Raw genomic sequence first — 13,755 nt, forward strand, 5'->3', positions numbered from 1 at the left:
CTGTATCAAATATCTGTGAGTGACATATTCAGGAAGCAGCGATCGCTAAACGGAAGATGAAGAAGTGAATCTTCATGCTGAAATACCGTGCTGTCTTACTGTCAGTGTTGATGGATGCTCTGGCTTTTCCTCTGAGAACAACTGCCTAACTGCAGAGGTAGAATAATGATTAGTCAGCTTGATATTACATTTTACATCTATAATTCTTACCCTCCCTCCCCTCTCTTTATTTATAAACTAATTACAATTACAATTTTAATTATACTTTTAAAAGTCCACTAATTTCCCAGTCGTCAAGGAATTCGTCAGTAGTGAAAGAGCGTGCTATTTCTGTTGCATGGTAGCAAATAGAATTATCCTTGGGTCTGAAAAGCTCACGTGTATTGAATGTGAGTGTGTGTGTGTGTGTGTGTGTGTGTGTGTGTGTGTGTGTGTGTGTGTGTGTGTGTGTGTGTGTGTGTGTGTGTGTGTGTGTGTGTGTGTGTGTGTGTGTGTGTGTGTGTGTGTGTGTGTGTGTGTGTGTGTGTGTGTGTGTGTGTGTGTGTGTGTGTGTGTGTGTGTGTGTGTGTGTGTGTGCGTTACACGCATCGCTATGGATATAATCAATTCCTCCAGGACAGCGGACATTTCTCCCCTTGAATGTGAATGTGCTGATTTAGCTGAAGGGCGGCAGCGCGAGGGGAGGGTTATACTGCAGTCAAATCAACAGCTCTGTTTCACTCAGTGAAATACTCCTCTTAAACTCCACTCCTCCGGCAGCATGAAGTCCAACCTGTACCTAGGATAGAGTGCCTGGTGCACCAACACTGCCAACACTGGGGTTTGTTATGCAGTCATTCCATTGTAAAGTGCTTCGAGTGGTATACTTGTACGTCAAGCATGTGGGTCCAAAGCAGGCTTAAGCTCCAGCCTATTTGCCTTACATTTACATTTACATTTAGTCATTTAGCTGATGCTTTTATCCAAAGCGACTTACAAGTTCTGTACGACAAGTCATCAGGAAGGGCACAACTCTATCAGCCTTGCCATAATTTACCATATTATTCACACTGCATCAATTTAGCTTTGCTTATCTCATCTTATCTTATCTTATCTTATCTTATCTTATCTTATCTTATCTTATTCTTATCTTTTATGTCATGCTCAGGTTGGGATTCCCTTTCCACCTTGGTCCGGAGAAATAAGAGCAAAATGGCCGCCGCGTGAATACGGTCAAAACTATAACTTCTACTTCTAATGGAGCAGGATAATCTGCTATTCAAAAACAATGCCTCCCTGTTGTTAGTTTGTTCCAATCAGAAACAGGTGAGAAGGCTGTGTTCCAATCACACCGACAGGAACAGGTGAGGAGCCTCGCCCTAATGAGCAGCTCTATTTGTTGCTGTGTCAGCCCCCCTGCCCTGTATGGAAGTGATCCAGGCAGAGAGATGGAGAGACTCCTTCTATCATACCATGAAACACAAGTGATGTTCACTGTTCTAATTAAATAATGGCCTCCTGCTGAGTACAGGAGGAGGAGGGAGGGGGGGGGGGTGGTTCCTCTTCCTCTCTTTTCCTCTTATTCCCTCATTCACTGTCCTTGTTAAGAGTTCATGGGTTTCTCTCTAGAATATGCTGAGCTTGCTCCTCTCCTCCTCCATCCAGGCTACTGTACAGTATGCTATCCATCATCAGCTGGCACTTAGCCAATCAGTGATGTGCATCGCCTCGCCTCGCCTTAAGCCGTTAATGAAATACATCCCTCGTTCTCTCCCCCACCTCCGAGCGGGATTCCTTCCTGAATTACATTCTTCCCTTCATCTTTCCCTGCCTCTATCCCTCTCTCCCCGGATATCTCCCTCCTTTCTTCCCTCCCTGCATCTCTCCTTCTCTCCCTCCTTCCCACGCCCTCTCTCTCTTTCCCTCTCTCTCCATAACGCTTATTCTCTCCCTCCTTCCCTCTCTCTCGTCCCTTTCTCCCCCTCTCCCTCCTTCTTTCCCCCCTCTCTCCTCCCTTCCTCCCTCTCTCTCTCTCCATAACTATCTTCCTCTCCCCCTCCTCCCCTCTCTCTCTCGCTCTCTCGTCAATTTGTCCCTCTCTCTTTTCCTCTCTCCCTCCCTCCTTCCCTCTTGCTCCCTCCCCCCATCGCTCCCCCACTCCCCACACATTCTCTCCTTCTCCTTCTCCCTCCATCTCTCCGTCCCTGCGTCACAGCCACTCCCCCCCATGCGGCCACGCTAGTTCTTTGTGAGTCCGTCCAATGCTTCATACTTGACCTAATACTGTAGTTAATGAGCAGATTCCTGTTCACAGCGATCGACTTGTCATATCAGGTCAATGTTCTGGTCTGGTGCTTGTTTATTGTAGAATATTTAATAGACTTTCCTTTCATGATTTTACCCAAGACATTACCCCCCCCCCCCCCCCTCTATCCTTTTATCTGTACTTCTATTGTTTCCCTGTGCGAGAACTCACCATTGTAGGCCTAATGATGACATAACAATGGGTACTGGTTCATTCTAGAATTCCAAAATAGAATTCAGAGGAAACTCACCCCTGAAAGGGTTAAAGAAGAAATATAATAATTGGTCTGGAAAGCAGCGGTTTCACTCCTCAGCAAACCATGTTGATGCTGAAACCTTTCTTTCTGCTGACAGACAACAGCTGGGTAATGTTGTATTCAGCATCCTATCTGGCCCACTCGCACATACACACGCACACAAGCACACACACGCACACACTGTTGACTGGTATACAAATAATAAAAATGGAATAAGAACAGCCCTGCCAATCAGCTCACAGGGGTTGGATATATGTGTCCACTAATTTGCACACTCACTCATTTTCCATACTGTACTGGCCTGGTGCTAGAAAAATGGAACTGGCATGCACACGCGCACACACACACACACACACACACACACGCACACGCACACGCACACGCACACACAGGCACACATGCATAGGCACACACAAATGGGGGGAAAGTACATGAATCTCCATACATATGCTAACAAGTTGAATATGTATTTGTCTTCATTACCTTTCAAATGCCAGCAGTTTTTAAAATGTGGTTTTAAGCTCCTATGTGGATGTGGATGCATGCAATACATATAACGTTATGTGTGTCTGTAATACATGTATGTGTGTCTGTAGTACATGCACTGTATGTGTGTCTGTAGTATATGTACTGTATGTGTGTCCATGTTTAAGTATTTACTTGTCTCGACTCTTCCTCCTACTGGAAGATTAACTGGCTGGTCTGGTTACTCCCCCTCCCTCAACCACTGTATACCATACACTTACATGGTCTCTCTCTCTCTCTCTCTCTCTCTCTCTCTCTCTCTCTCTCTCTCTCTCTCTCTCTCTCTCTCTCTCTCTCTCTCTCTCTCTCTCTCTCTTTTATCTCTCCATTCCTCCTCCATCTCTTGTCATCTCTTCCCATATTTAACACTGACTGATCAAACACTATCCTATAACAAAGGACTGACAAGGCTTGCATGAAAGATTTATATTGCATGTCATGATAAGAAATTCATTTATTTTCAACACAACTGGCCATAAATGTATAATGTGTGAATGCTATGTCTCAATGGATTAGCTGGTTAATATTAATTAAAGACCAACCTTGTGCTTTTACCATCTCCAGCTACTATGTGCTCTCAAATGAAAATCCGTAGTGTAAAACTATAGTAATCCAGTTTTATTTTCATACGTACAAATTACTTTCAAAGAAAAATGTTCACAAGTCAAACTACTATGGTAAACCTTATAACTATAGTGATTCACCTTAAGTTTCTATAACGTTCTACTATATAAATACTGTATGTGGTATTTTTGTGGTAAATCTATGAAAGAAAAACACATAAATAAATACTATAAATCACTACAGTATTTATATGGCAAATCTGTTGTGTAAAACAACAACAAACAAAAAAACAACATAATTATTTAGGTTTTACTAGTTCATTGAGCGAACACAGTACTAGTAGTTAAAACTGGGAAATGGGAGAACAGAACAGAGACTGAAGGAGTGTGTTTGGAACAGTCGCTAAGCAGCTAACCCAATTCCCCATAAAAAAGACTCTGCTGCTCACAGAAACACTCCAGCTCTCCACCAATGGGAGAGCTGCTCCACAGACTCTCGGCCTATCAGAACACGGCCTCCTGTGGAGCAGTGGCCTAATCTTCACACCCTTAAGGCCTGAGGGAGTTGGCGCCAACACAAGACAACGCACGTGTATTAGCCAGTGTGTGTATTGTGCCCGCAGGCCTCTAGAACCTCTTGGAAACTTATTTTCACAGTAGTTGTATATATGCAGATTTCACTGTTTTCTAAATGCACTGATCTCAATGCTCTGTTTCTGTTGAATACTTACATAGGTCAATCAGCATTTCAATGCATGCATATTATCCATCAGTTACTATAGCAGCCAAACATTTGATTGTAAAAGTGTTGAATCAGTGTTTTGTTGATTACAGTTCATTTGATTACATTAGAACTTTACATAGAAATTACATAAAAATGTACATAGAAATTACATAGTGACATAGAGTATAACTGTTTATACAATGGCATGCAAATTTCTCGATTCTTTGTAATAACCCCACGCTCTTGGTCCCAGGACCCGCCCACAACCGAATTACTATCACTCCGCCGTGCAAGTTTTTAGAAATGCAAGCAAGATGGCGGACAGTAAACGTTACGAAAGGATGGTGATAGGGTCATAAAGACTAAAAACGATTCTGTCACGGCGCATGTGTTAGTTTCTTAAACAATGTTGGATGATGTAATTGATGGGTCATGAATCATTGTGGAACAAAATAAAAACTGTGCGAATTGATTGATTGATTGATTAATTGCAATTTATTTAAAAAAAAATGTGTACCTACTTTCTATAGAAGCAGCTGGGAGGTGCGCTGTTTTAAGTGAGCGTGGATTATTGAATTGATTGATTGATTGATTGCTAATTTTACTACTGTCCGCCTTGTTTCCAACTGGTTAAGTTTAGGCACTCTTTCGAAGTCGCTCTCTTTCGAATTTGGTTAAGGTTAGAGTTTGTCTTTAGAGCAGGGTGATAGACCACCAGCCCTGATTCCAAACTCTAACCTTAACCAACTTCGAAAGAGAGCGACTTCGAAAGAGTGCCTAAACTTAACCAGTTGGAAACAAGGCTCCCCCTCCCCTATATAGGGCAAAGAAAACTTTTTTTAATTTGTTTGACCTACTTTCTATAGAAGCATTTAAGAATAAAGTTTTATAGAAAGTAGGTTCAAAACAAAAGAAAAGTTGGATGTGTTAGTTTGTTGGATGTCTAGTTGAAAGACAGTCGGATGTGTTAGTTTGTTGGATGTCTTAGTTGAAAGACAGTTGGATGTGTTAGTTTGTTGGATGTCTTAGTTGAGAGACAGTGAGAACAGTTGGATGCACTTCCGAGCTGCTTCCACATGGAGGCAACTTCTCTTTTTTTTTTTGGGAACTACTTTTTCCTACTACTTTTATGGTTTTTTCAATAAATCTTCAATTAATGTGTGTTTATTGTATAGCATGAATGCGCCAGTTGTATAAAAGACATTACACCATATGCAGTCGTGGGTTGTGAGAATTAGACCATGCCTAGGGGGGTCTAACGACCACCCCTAGGCATGGTCTAATTCTCACAACCCACTCCTGCGCGTGATGTAATGCTTTAATATTGTATTTAGTAGTGTACATAGGACTCATTACCTTTTGCATTTGATCTCAGTACTTTAATCATGTCTATTTTATTTCTATTCTATTCGTATTCTATTATTATTTGTATTTTTCCTCTTACCTCTTACCTCTTGAATCTTGAATCTTGAACATAATATTCTAATGGTGATGTTTTACATTTACATTTACATTACATTTACATTACATTTACATTTACATTTACAACAAGCGTTGCAAGGGCAAGGCTAAGAGAATCATTAAAGACTCCAGTCACCCGAACAACTGCCTCTTTGAACTGCTGCGGTCAGGCAAGCGATACCGGAGTCTCAAGGCGAGCACAGAAAGACTCAGAAGAAGCTTCTATCCCCAGGCCATCAGGCTGCTAAACGAACATTGAACACTACACAACAACAACCACCAAACGCACATAGCACACACATCCACACGCACACACTCACTTTAAACAAACACACTGTAGCACCCACTCCACACACTTTATAGCACACACCCACTTTAAACAAACACTGTAGCACCCACTCCCCACACTTTATATTTATTGATGAAGGATTGCACTACAACTCGTACACCTTACTGTAAATTGTACCTAAATTGTACCTCATCCCATTTCTGCTTTGCACTATATAGTACTGTACATTAGTACACTGCATAGTATTGTATATTATATGGTAACTCAGAACATTGTACATATGTCTATACCGAACACTGTGACCTCATTGTCTTCTTCTAAATTACATGCTATACTATGTTATTTGATACTATCTTGTCTAGCACAGTCTCTGGAGCGTAACAGTAAGAAGCATTTTGTATGAAAGTATTCTGTACTTCTGTATGACAACTATTAAAGAAACTTGAAACTTGAACTTGAATGTCACATGGGCTACTGGCCATCGAAAGCTATAGCATAGTTGAAAAATGTTGAAGGAGGACATTTATTTAATTATACATTTATAAATGTAGTACAGTATATATAATTTTTTTTTTAAACTTAAACTCACACCTAAAAGGGTTACACACACAATATATGGTTAAGACAATAAGACAATACAACATCAACAACATCGCAGCTGTGGTCCTCTGCTCAATGGGTAGAGGGTTTGGCTCTCTTAGCATTAACACCAACAGGGTTAGGGGTTCAGGGTTTCCCACTGGGGGCACCCACTGAAAAATGTATGTGGTCATTCCATTCTAAAGTGCTTTGTGTCCCAGTACTAGAAAACACTTGTATTAAGAGAGACTACTAAGAAATTCAGTCATTCATTCATTCATTCAGTCACCCATCCATCCATCCATCCATTCATTCATTCATTCATTCATTCATTCATTCATTCATTCATTCATTCATTCATTCATTCATTCATTCATTCATTCATTCATTCATTCATTCAAGCATTCATTCATTCATCAATCCATCTCTACCACCAGCCCTCCATTCTCTAACACCAGCCCTCCATTCTCTATCACCAGCCCTCCATTCTCTACCACCAGCCCTCCATTATCTAACACCAGCCCTCCATTCTCTACCACCAGCCCTCCATTATCTAACACCAGCCCTCCATTCTCTATCACCAGCCCTCCATTCTCTATCACCAGCCCTCCATTCTCTACCACCAGCCCTCCATTCTCTACCACAATCCAGTTGTATTCAAGAGCAAGATGTGTATCACGATGCTCAATATAAAAATAAATGAATAACTTTCATTTGTGTCAAGGCCCCCAAATCAAGACACATGAGGCCCCCATTTGATTAGATTCTGTCTAGGGGACCTCCACAATCTTGGTTGTAAGATATGATTACAGTAATAAGTCCAGAATTAGTTGAGAATGTGAAGCATATGATCACAATAGTCACTCTTGTGACTTTTACTCCAATCAGGCTCACTGTTACACTGAATGAAATAGTGAACGTAAAGTATTCACAATTTTTCTGGGGATCCACTGGGACAATCTCAAGGACCCCTGGGGGTCCCCAGATCCCAGGTTGAGCACCACTGATAGAGGATAAATTACATCAGTATCAAGGGCGTAATTTTGTTTTCAATGGTGGAGGGGACACATTTGGGGGCGTGGTCAGTGGCGGAGGGTGGCTCCTGCGTATAGTAGTAAGGTCGCAGGGGTTGGTTGAGGGGGAGTGAAGGCCCCCCCCCCCCCCCCCCCCCCCCTTCGTAGATAAAAAAAAATCAGTTGTGCAAGTCAATTTTGGTGAGTTGTTTCTATATACAATTCACTTATTACAAGTCATAACGCCGTGCGAGTCTCTGAACGTGAGAGAGAGAGAGATATTGCGCTATTTATTATCTACAATGTATAAAACAACAGCCTAGAGCAGGGGTGTCAAACTCATTTTCACAGAGGGCCACATCAGCATTATGGTTGCCCTCAAAGGGCCGAATACCGTATAAATGTTAATGTAATGTAAAATAAATGTAGCTACTCATTTACATATTGTTAAACATGTTGTTTCTGTATTTATTACTTATTCAAGTTATACATATTGCATATGCATTTGCATAGATGTAAAAATATATGTTAGCTTATGTTATTTTAACAAATAATTTTAGTTTATCAGAACCCCATATTACTCCATCAATCAATGATCAAACCATTCAAGTAAATAACAAAGAAGAATATCATCAAATACAAGCTATGACATTAAGTTTGTTCAAAACCTTTTTGTCACAGTCAAGAGGGGCAGAACTAACACCTGTGAGCTGCAAAAACAAATGGCTGCACACAACCTTGCAGAGGCCATACATCCAACTAATGGAAGTTAGTTTAATTAACTTTAATTAACAGATTGCAGAATGGGTACAGTACAGTACAGCTCAATACACACAATTGTTAAGGGGCTGCAGACCAGAGAAAGACTTTCGACTTGTTTACATCAGGGTCCCCCATTTTCAATTCGTAATGAAATTGCTATTATGTGTCTGCATGAACACACAACTGTAACTGTACTCAAAAATAACAAAATAAGGGTTGTCTCAGTTCACAACTATATTGGTCAAGTTTTGGGTGGGACTTGTTTGCGTCCCTACAGCTTCTTATTCAATTGAGCGAGATGCTCGGTTATGTCACACAGCCAGTTTGCATCTGACAGTTCAGACAATATTTCTTCAACCCTTTGTTACCTATTCCACCTCGATCTTTTTTGTATTTTGGGCTGTAAAATTGTCAATGAATGTCTGAGGAGTAAGTGCTTTTGGCTTTTTTCCTTTGTTACTTCATCAATACCTCAGAACACACATGTATGTGTAAGAATGTGTAATAACTAAGGCTGTCAAAGCTTTATTAACGCATTAACCCACAATTATTTTAACACCGCTATTTTTTAACCCAAGATGAATGTAAAAAAAAAAAAAAAAAAAAAATTTTTTTTTTTTTTAACCAGAGCTCTTGGGGGGCCACATCAAATGACGTGGCGGGCCGCATTTGGCCCGCGGGCCGTGAGTTTGACACCTATGGCCTAGAGGCTTTTAAATACAACAAGGTCATAGACAGATATTTCACAGACACCAAGCAATGCTGTTGCATTTCATGGCAATCACACAGACCATCGTTCACATTTTCACACCAAACTTTGAGGGGAGGGGTGCTATGTATTTGAGCACACCTGACGACATGGCTGTTGTTATGCAAAGACAGCTGTGGTCGGCACTAGTGGTTTCTCCCACAGCTAATGTAGTATATCTATAGGGTGGGAAACATCTTTAGAAATATTGGATTCTTCACCTACATGTACGTTGTTCATCCTGAACTGACTGACAGAGGCGTAGATGTGAAAGTGATCCGTTCTTGTGTCATTATTGATTGTAGTAGGAGAGACTTGCGGGGTACAGTGTGTGTGTGTGCATGTGTTTGCCACCCAGTGTTCCACTCTATTACCAAGTAATTTCATAAAGATTACCATTGTACAACAAGCCGGCATGGGTGATCGTCTGTGTTTGTTTGTTTGTGTGTGTGAATATGCATTAACCTGTGTGTGTATTTCTCTATGGGTCTGTATAGCAATTGCATCCACAAGTGTTCTTCATCGTGTGTGTGCATCAGGCTGTGTGTGTGTGTGTGTGTGTGTGTGTGTGTGTGTGTGTGTGTGTGTGTGTGTGTGTGTGTGTGTGTGTGTGTGTGTGTGTGTGTGTGTGTGTGTGTGTGTGTGTGTGTGTGTGTGTGTGTGTGTGTGTGTGTGTGTGTGTAGGTGAGTGTAGGTGAGTGTAGGTGTGTGTGTGTGTTTGTGTGTGTGCGTGTGTGTGTGTGTGTGTGTGTGTAGGTGTGTGTAGGTGTGTGTAGGTGTGTGTAGGTGTGTGTTTGTGTGTGTGCGTGTGTGCGTGCGTGCGCTCGCGCATACTCCAGGTTAACAAAGCGAAGATTGAGAGCGGCAGTTACTGGCCCAGAGGTTCCAAACTATTTATCAGGCTATAAAACCACCTACCAGACATAAAATAACCTGGTCCCTGTACAACAGTACATTACAGTTAGTGTTTGTGGATGTGTGTGTCTGAGAGAGAGAGAGAGAGAGAGAGAGAGAGAGAGAGAGAGAGAGACCTTTTATCAGGATCAGACTTTTCATAGGGATACATACAGCCTAGAGAGGAGAGGGGTCCCAGATAATGGTCTTTGCTCAGGACACCAAGGTCTAGTCCCTGAGAGCCTTTAAGGTCGCTTTCACACAGGGGCTGTTTGGTCCGGATTATCAGACCAGAATTCGATAGTCCGGTTTTTCGGGTTTGTGTGAATGTGGTCGAACTCGGTCCGCCGAACCAAACAGGCGAACTCTGGTCCGTCTGAAAACATAGGTCTCGGTTCGCTTCATCGAACCAAACACGAACCAAATATAGGAAGTGCTTATTATTACCACTGCTCGCAGCATTCAATGCAAAACAAGCACACTGCATCTATCTATCTATCTATCTATCTATCTATCTATCTATCTATCTATCTATCTATCTATCTATCTATCTATCTATCTATCTATCTATCTATCTATCTATCTATCTATCTATCTATCTATCTATCTATCTATCTATCTATCTATCTATCTATCTATCTATCTATCTATCTATCTATCTATCTATCTATCTATCTATCTATCTATCTATCTATCTATCTATCTATCTATCTATCTATCTGTTACGATTAGTCCTACGCTTCTTTGGCATGATGGACCCAGATGGCAGAGTATAGATGAGACCGGAGACAGAGCGTGACGATGAACAGTTTACTACAACACAAGGTACATACACGACTAACACACACAGGTAACATTTAACAATGATCGCGCCCAGCAGGGCAGGACAGACAGGACTAGTTCAAGTTTCAAGTTTCTTTAATAGTTGTCATACAGAAGTACAGAATACTTTTATACAAAATGCTTCTTACTGTTGCGCTCCAGAGACTGTGCAAGACAAGATAAGTATGAAATAAAATAACATAGTAAAATTAGAAGTAAAAAAAATGAGGTCACAGTGTTCAGTTTAGACATATGTACAATGTTCGATGCAGAATAGACATAGTTACCATACAATATACAATACTGTGCAGTGTACTAATATACAATACTATATAGTGCAAGGCAGAAATGGAGAAATGGGACGAGGTGCAATTTAGGTACAATTCACAGTAGGTGTACGAGTTGTAGTGCAAATCCTTTATCAATCAATATAAAGTGTAGTGTGTTTGTGTGATCTAAAGTGTGGAGTGGGTGCTGCAGTGTGTTGTTTGTTTGAGTGAGTGTGTGCGTGTGGGTGTGTGTGCATTTGATGGTTGTTGCATAGTGATTATTGTTCGTTTAGCAGCCTGATGGCCTGGGGATAGAAGCTTCTTCTGAGTCTTTCTGTGCTCGCCTTAAGACTCCGGTATCGCTTGCCTGACCGCAGCAGTTCAAAGAGGCAGTTGTTCGGGTGGCTCGAGTCCTTAATAATTCTCTTAGCCTTCCCCTTGCACCGCTTGTTGTAAATGTTCTGGAGGGTGGGAAGCCCCCCTCCAATTGTGCGTTCGGCTGAACGTGTCACTCTTTGTAGTCTGCTACGGTCTTGTGCAGTGCTATTCCCAAACCAGGAGGTGATGTTGCCGGTCAGGATGCTCTCTATTGTTCCTAAGGATCTTCTGACTGACTTGGAACTTCCTTAGGCGCCTGAGGAAGTAGAGGCGTTGTCGTGCCTTCTTCACAACACTGTCAATGTGTGTGGTCCATGTCAAGTCCTCGGATATGTGGGCTCCGAGGTACTTGAAACTGTTCACTCTCTCAACCGGTGCCCCGTCGATGCTTAGTCTGACTATATACACAGACTAATTGACAAGACACAGAGGGTAATTTACAAACAAGACACAGGTGTGGTAGACAGAAACAATAGAACACAGAGTACACTGGAAAACAATAACAAATAACCAACCAGACTAAACATAATTACAAACCACAGACAGGGGAACACAAGACTAACAAAGTGGAGACAACAGACAATAAACACAACAAACACAACTGACAATAAATAACAATGAGTTGGTGTGTGAGCTGATGCCAGATTGGCATCAGCCCACCGGGTGGCAATGTTGATCGAGTGTTATTGTTAATGGGAGGTACTTGTGAATATGACTGTCTGAGTCCTGGTCCCACAGGACCAGGACCGGAGGAAGTGTTACATCTATCTATCTATCTATCTATCTATCTATCTATCTATCTATCTATCTATCTATCTATCTATCTATCTATCTATCTATCTATCTATCTATCTATCTATCTGTCTATCTGTCTATCTGTCTATCTATCTATCTATCTATCTATCTATCTATCTATCTATCTATCTATCTATCTATCTATCTATCTATCTATCTATCTATCTATCTATCTATCTATCTATCTATCTATCTATATATCTAACTGTGCATCTTGGGAAGAAGGAAGAAAAAACGCAGCTTATTATATTGTTATTATTATATATATATAACAACGTGGTGTACAAGTTGTTTAGCGAGAGGATGGTGGTAATCGGCTTCAATAGAACAACTCGCCTCCGCTGATCTGGAGTCAGACAGAGCTCGCAGTCCACACACAGACACACACACACACACGCGCGCACGCACACACGGGCTCGCAGCCACACACACATTTCCACTGTCCAATAGACAAGCGCCCTTTTCGACCGCGTGACATTGTTCAGATAGTTTGGTGCGCCTGACAGATTGCTATGTGAACGCAGGCGAACCAAATGAAGAATGCAACAATGTTGCAACTTCACCACCAGAACCGCACCGAGTCCACCAAAACTATATGTGAAAGCGACCTTATATAACACAACGTGTCTGACACAAGTATGCCTTTGGTTTGACCTTTTGATAAAAGTACTGTATACCTTGAAAGTGACTTTTTAGGGCAGCATGTTCAAGTAGGAAATAGACAGCAGCAGCAATGCTGCTATAGTCTATAGTTGCCACTATTCAGCATCAATAAAACACTCATATCTACCAGTATGTTTAGGGATCATTACATTACAAACTACATTTGAACATGTCTTTTTATGTCACTGTCTTAAACAGTAGGTGTCAGAATCAACTAATCTCCTCTAATGCTGTGTGCTCTTGTGTGTGTGTGTGTTCCAGGTCTGAGTGTTGGTGAGGAGCCAGAGCCTCCACTCGACAGGGTGACCTCCACCGCCGCCCCGACCGTGGCCTCCAGCCCTCCATCTGCAGACCAGCAGAGAGGAGGCCCCTGCCGCTCCGCCAGCCTCCAGCCACCCTCCACCCCGGCCCTGCCCAGACGCTACCTGCCCGCCCAGCCCAGAAACTCCCCGGGAGGTCCGTCTCGCCAACTGTCATTTGGAACATCAAAAGCGGACCTAACTCAGACCCCCGCCCTCTTTTCTTGATCCTCCAATCGCAACTGTCGCTTTGTCCTCAAAGCAACTGTTCCAATTGGAGGATCAAGAAAAGAGGGTGGGGGGGGGGGGCGACTGGGTGGCGTAGCGGAGATTGCGCTCGTCACCAATGCAAGAGGCTGCGGTCTCGACTCCCGGAGTCAGCATTGCCTGCGGCTTGGGCCAGTCGTCATACTATCTCAATTGGCAGAGGT

The 13,755-nt window shown here is 42.1% G+C and overlaps 1 protein-coding gene across 1 annotated transcript in view; it reads left to right on the forward strand.

The window, feature by feature from the left end:
* The window catches only part of mtus2a (microtubule associated tumor suppressor candidate 2a), a gene marked incomplete at both ends in the record, with an annotated part of 136,239 nt that overhangs the window by 91,548 nt on the left and 30,936 nt on the right, over positions 1–13,755 (forward strand). The window contains one exon of the mRNA XM_084320483.1: positions 13,287–13,481. Within this exon, the coding sequence (XP_084176609.1) occupies positions 13,287–13,481 (195 nt within the window). The remainder of the gene's footprint in view (positions 1–13,286; positions 13,482–13,755) is intronic.

This window comes from Notolepis coatsorum, assembly GCF_963971535.1.
Source record: "Notolepis coatsorum genome assembly, chromosome: 8".
Classification (NCBI taxonomy): domain Eukaryota; kingdom Metazoa; phylum Chordata; class Actinopteri; order Aulopiformes; family Paralepididae; genus Notolepis; species Notolepis coatsorum.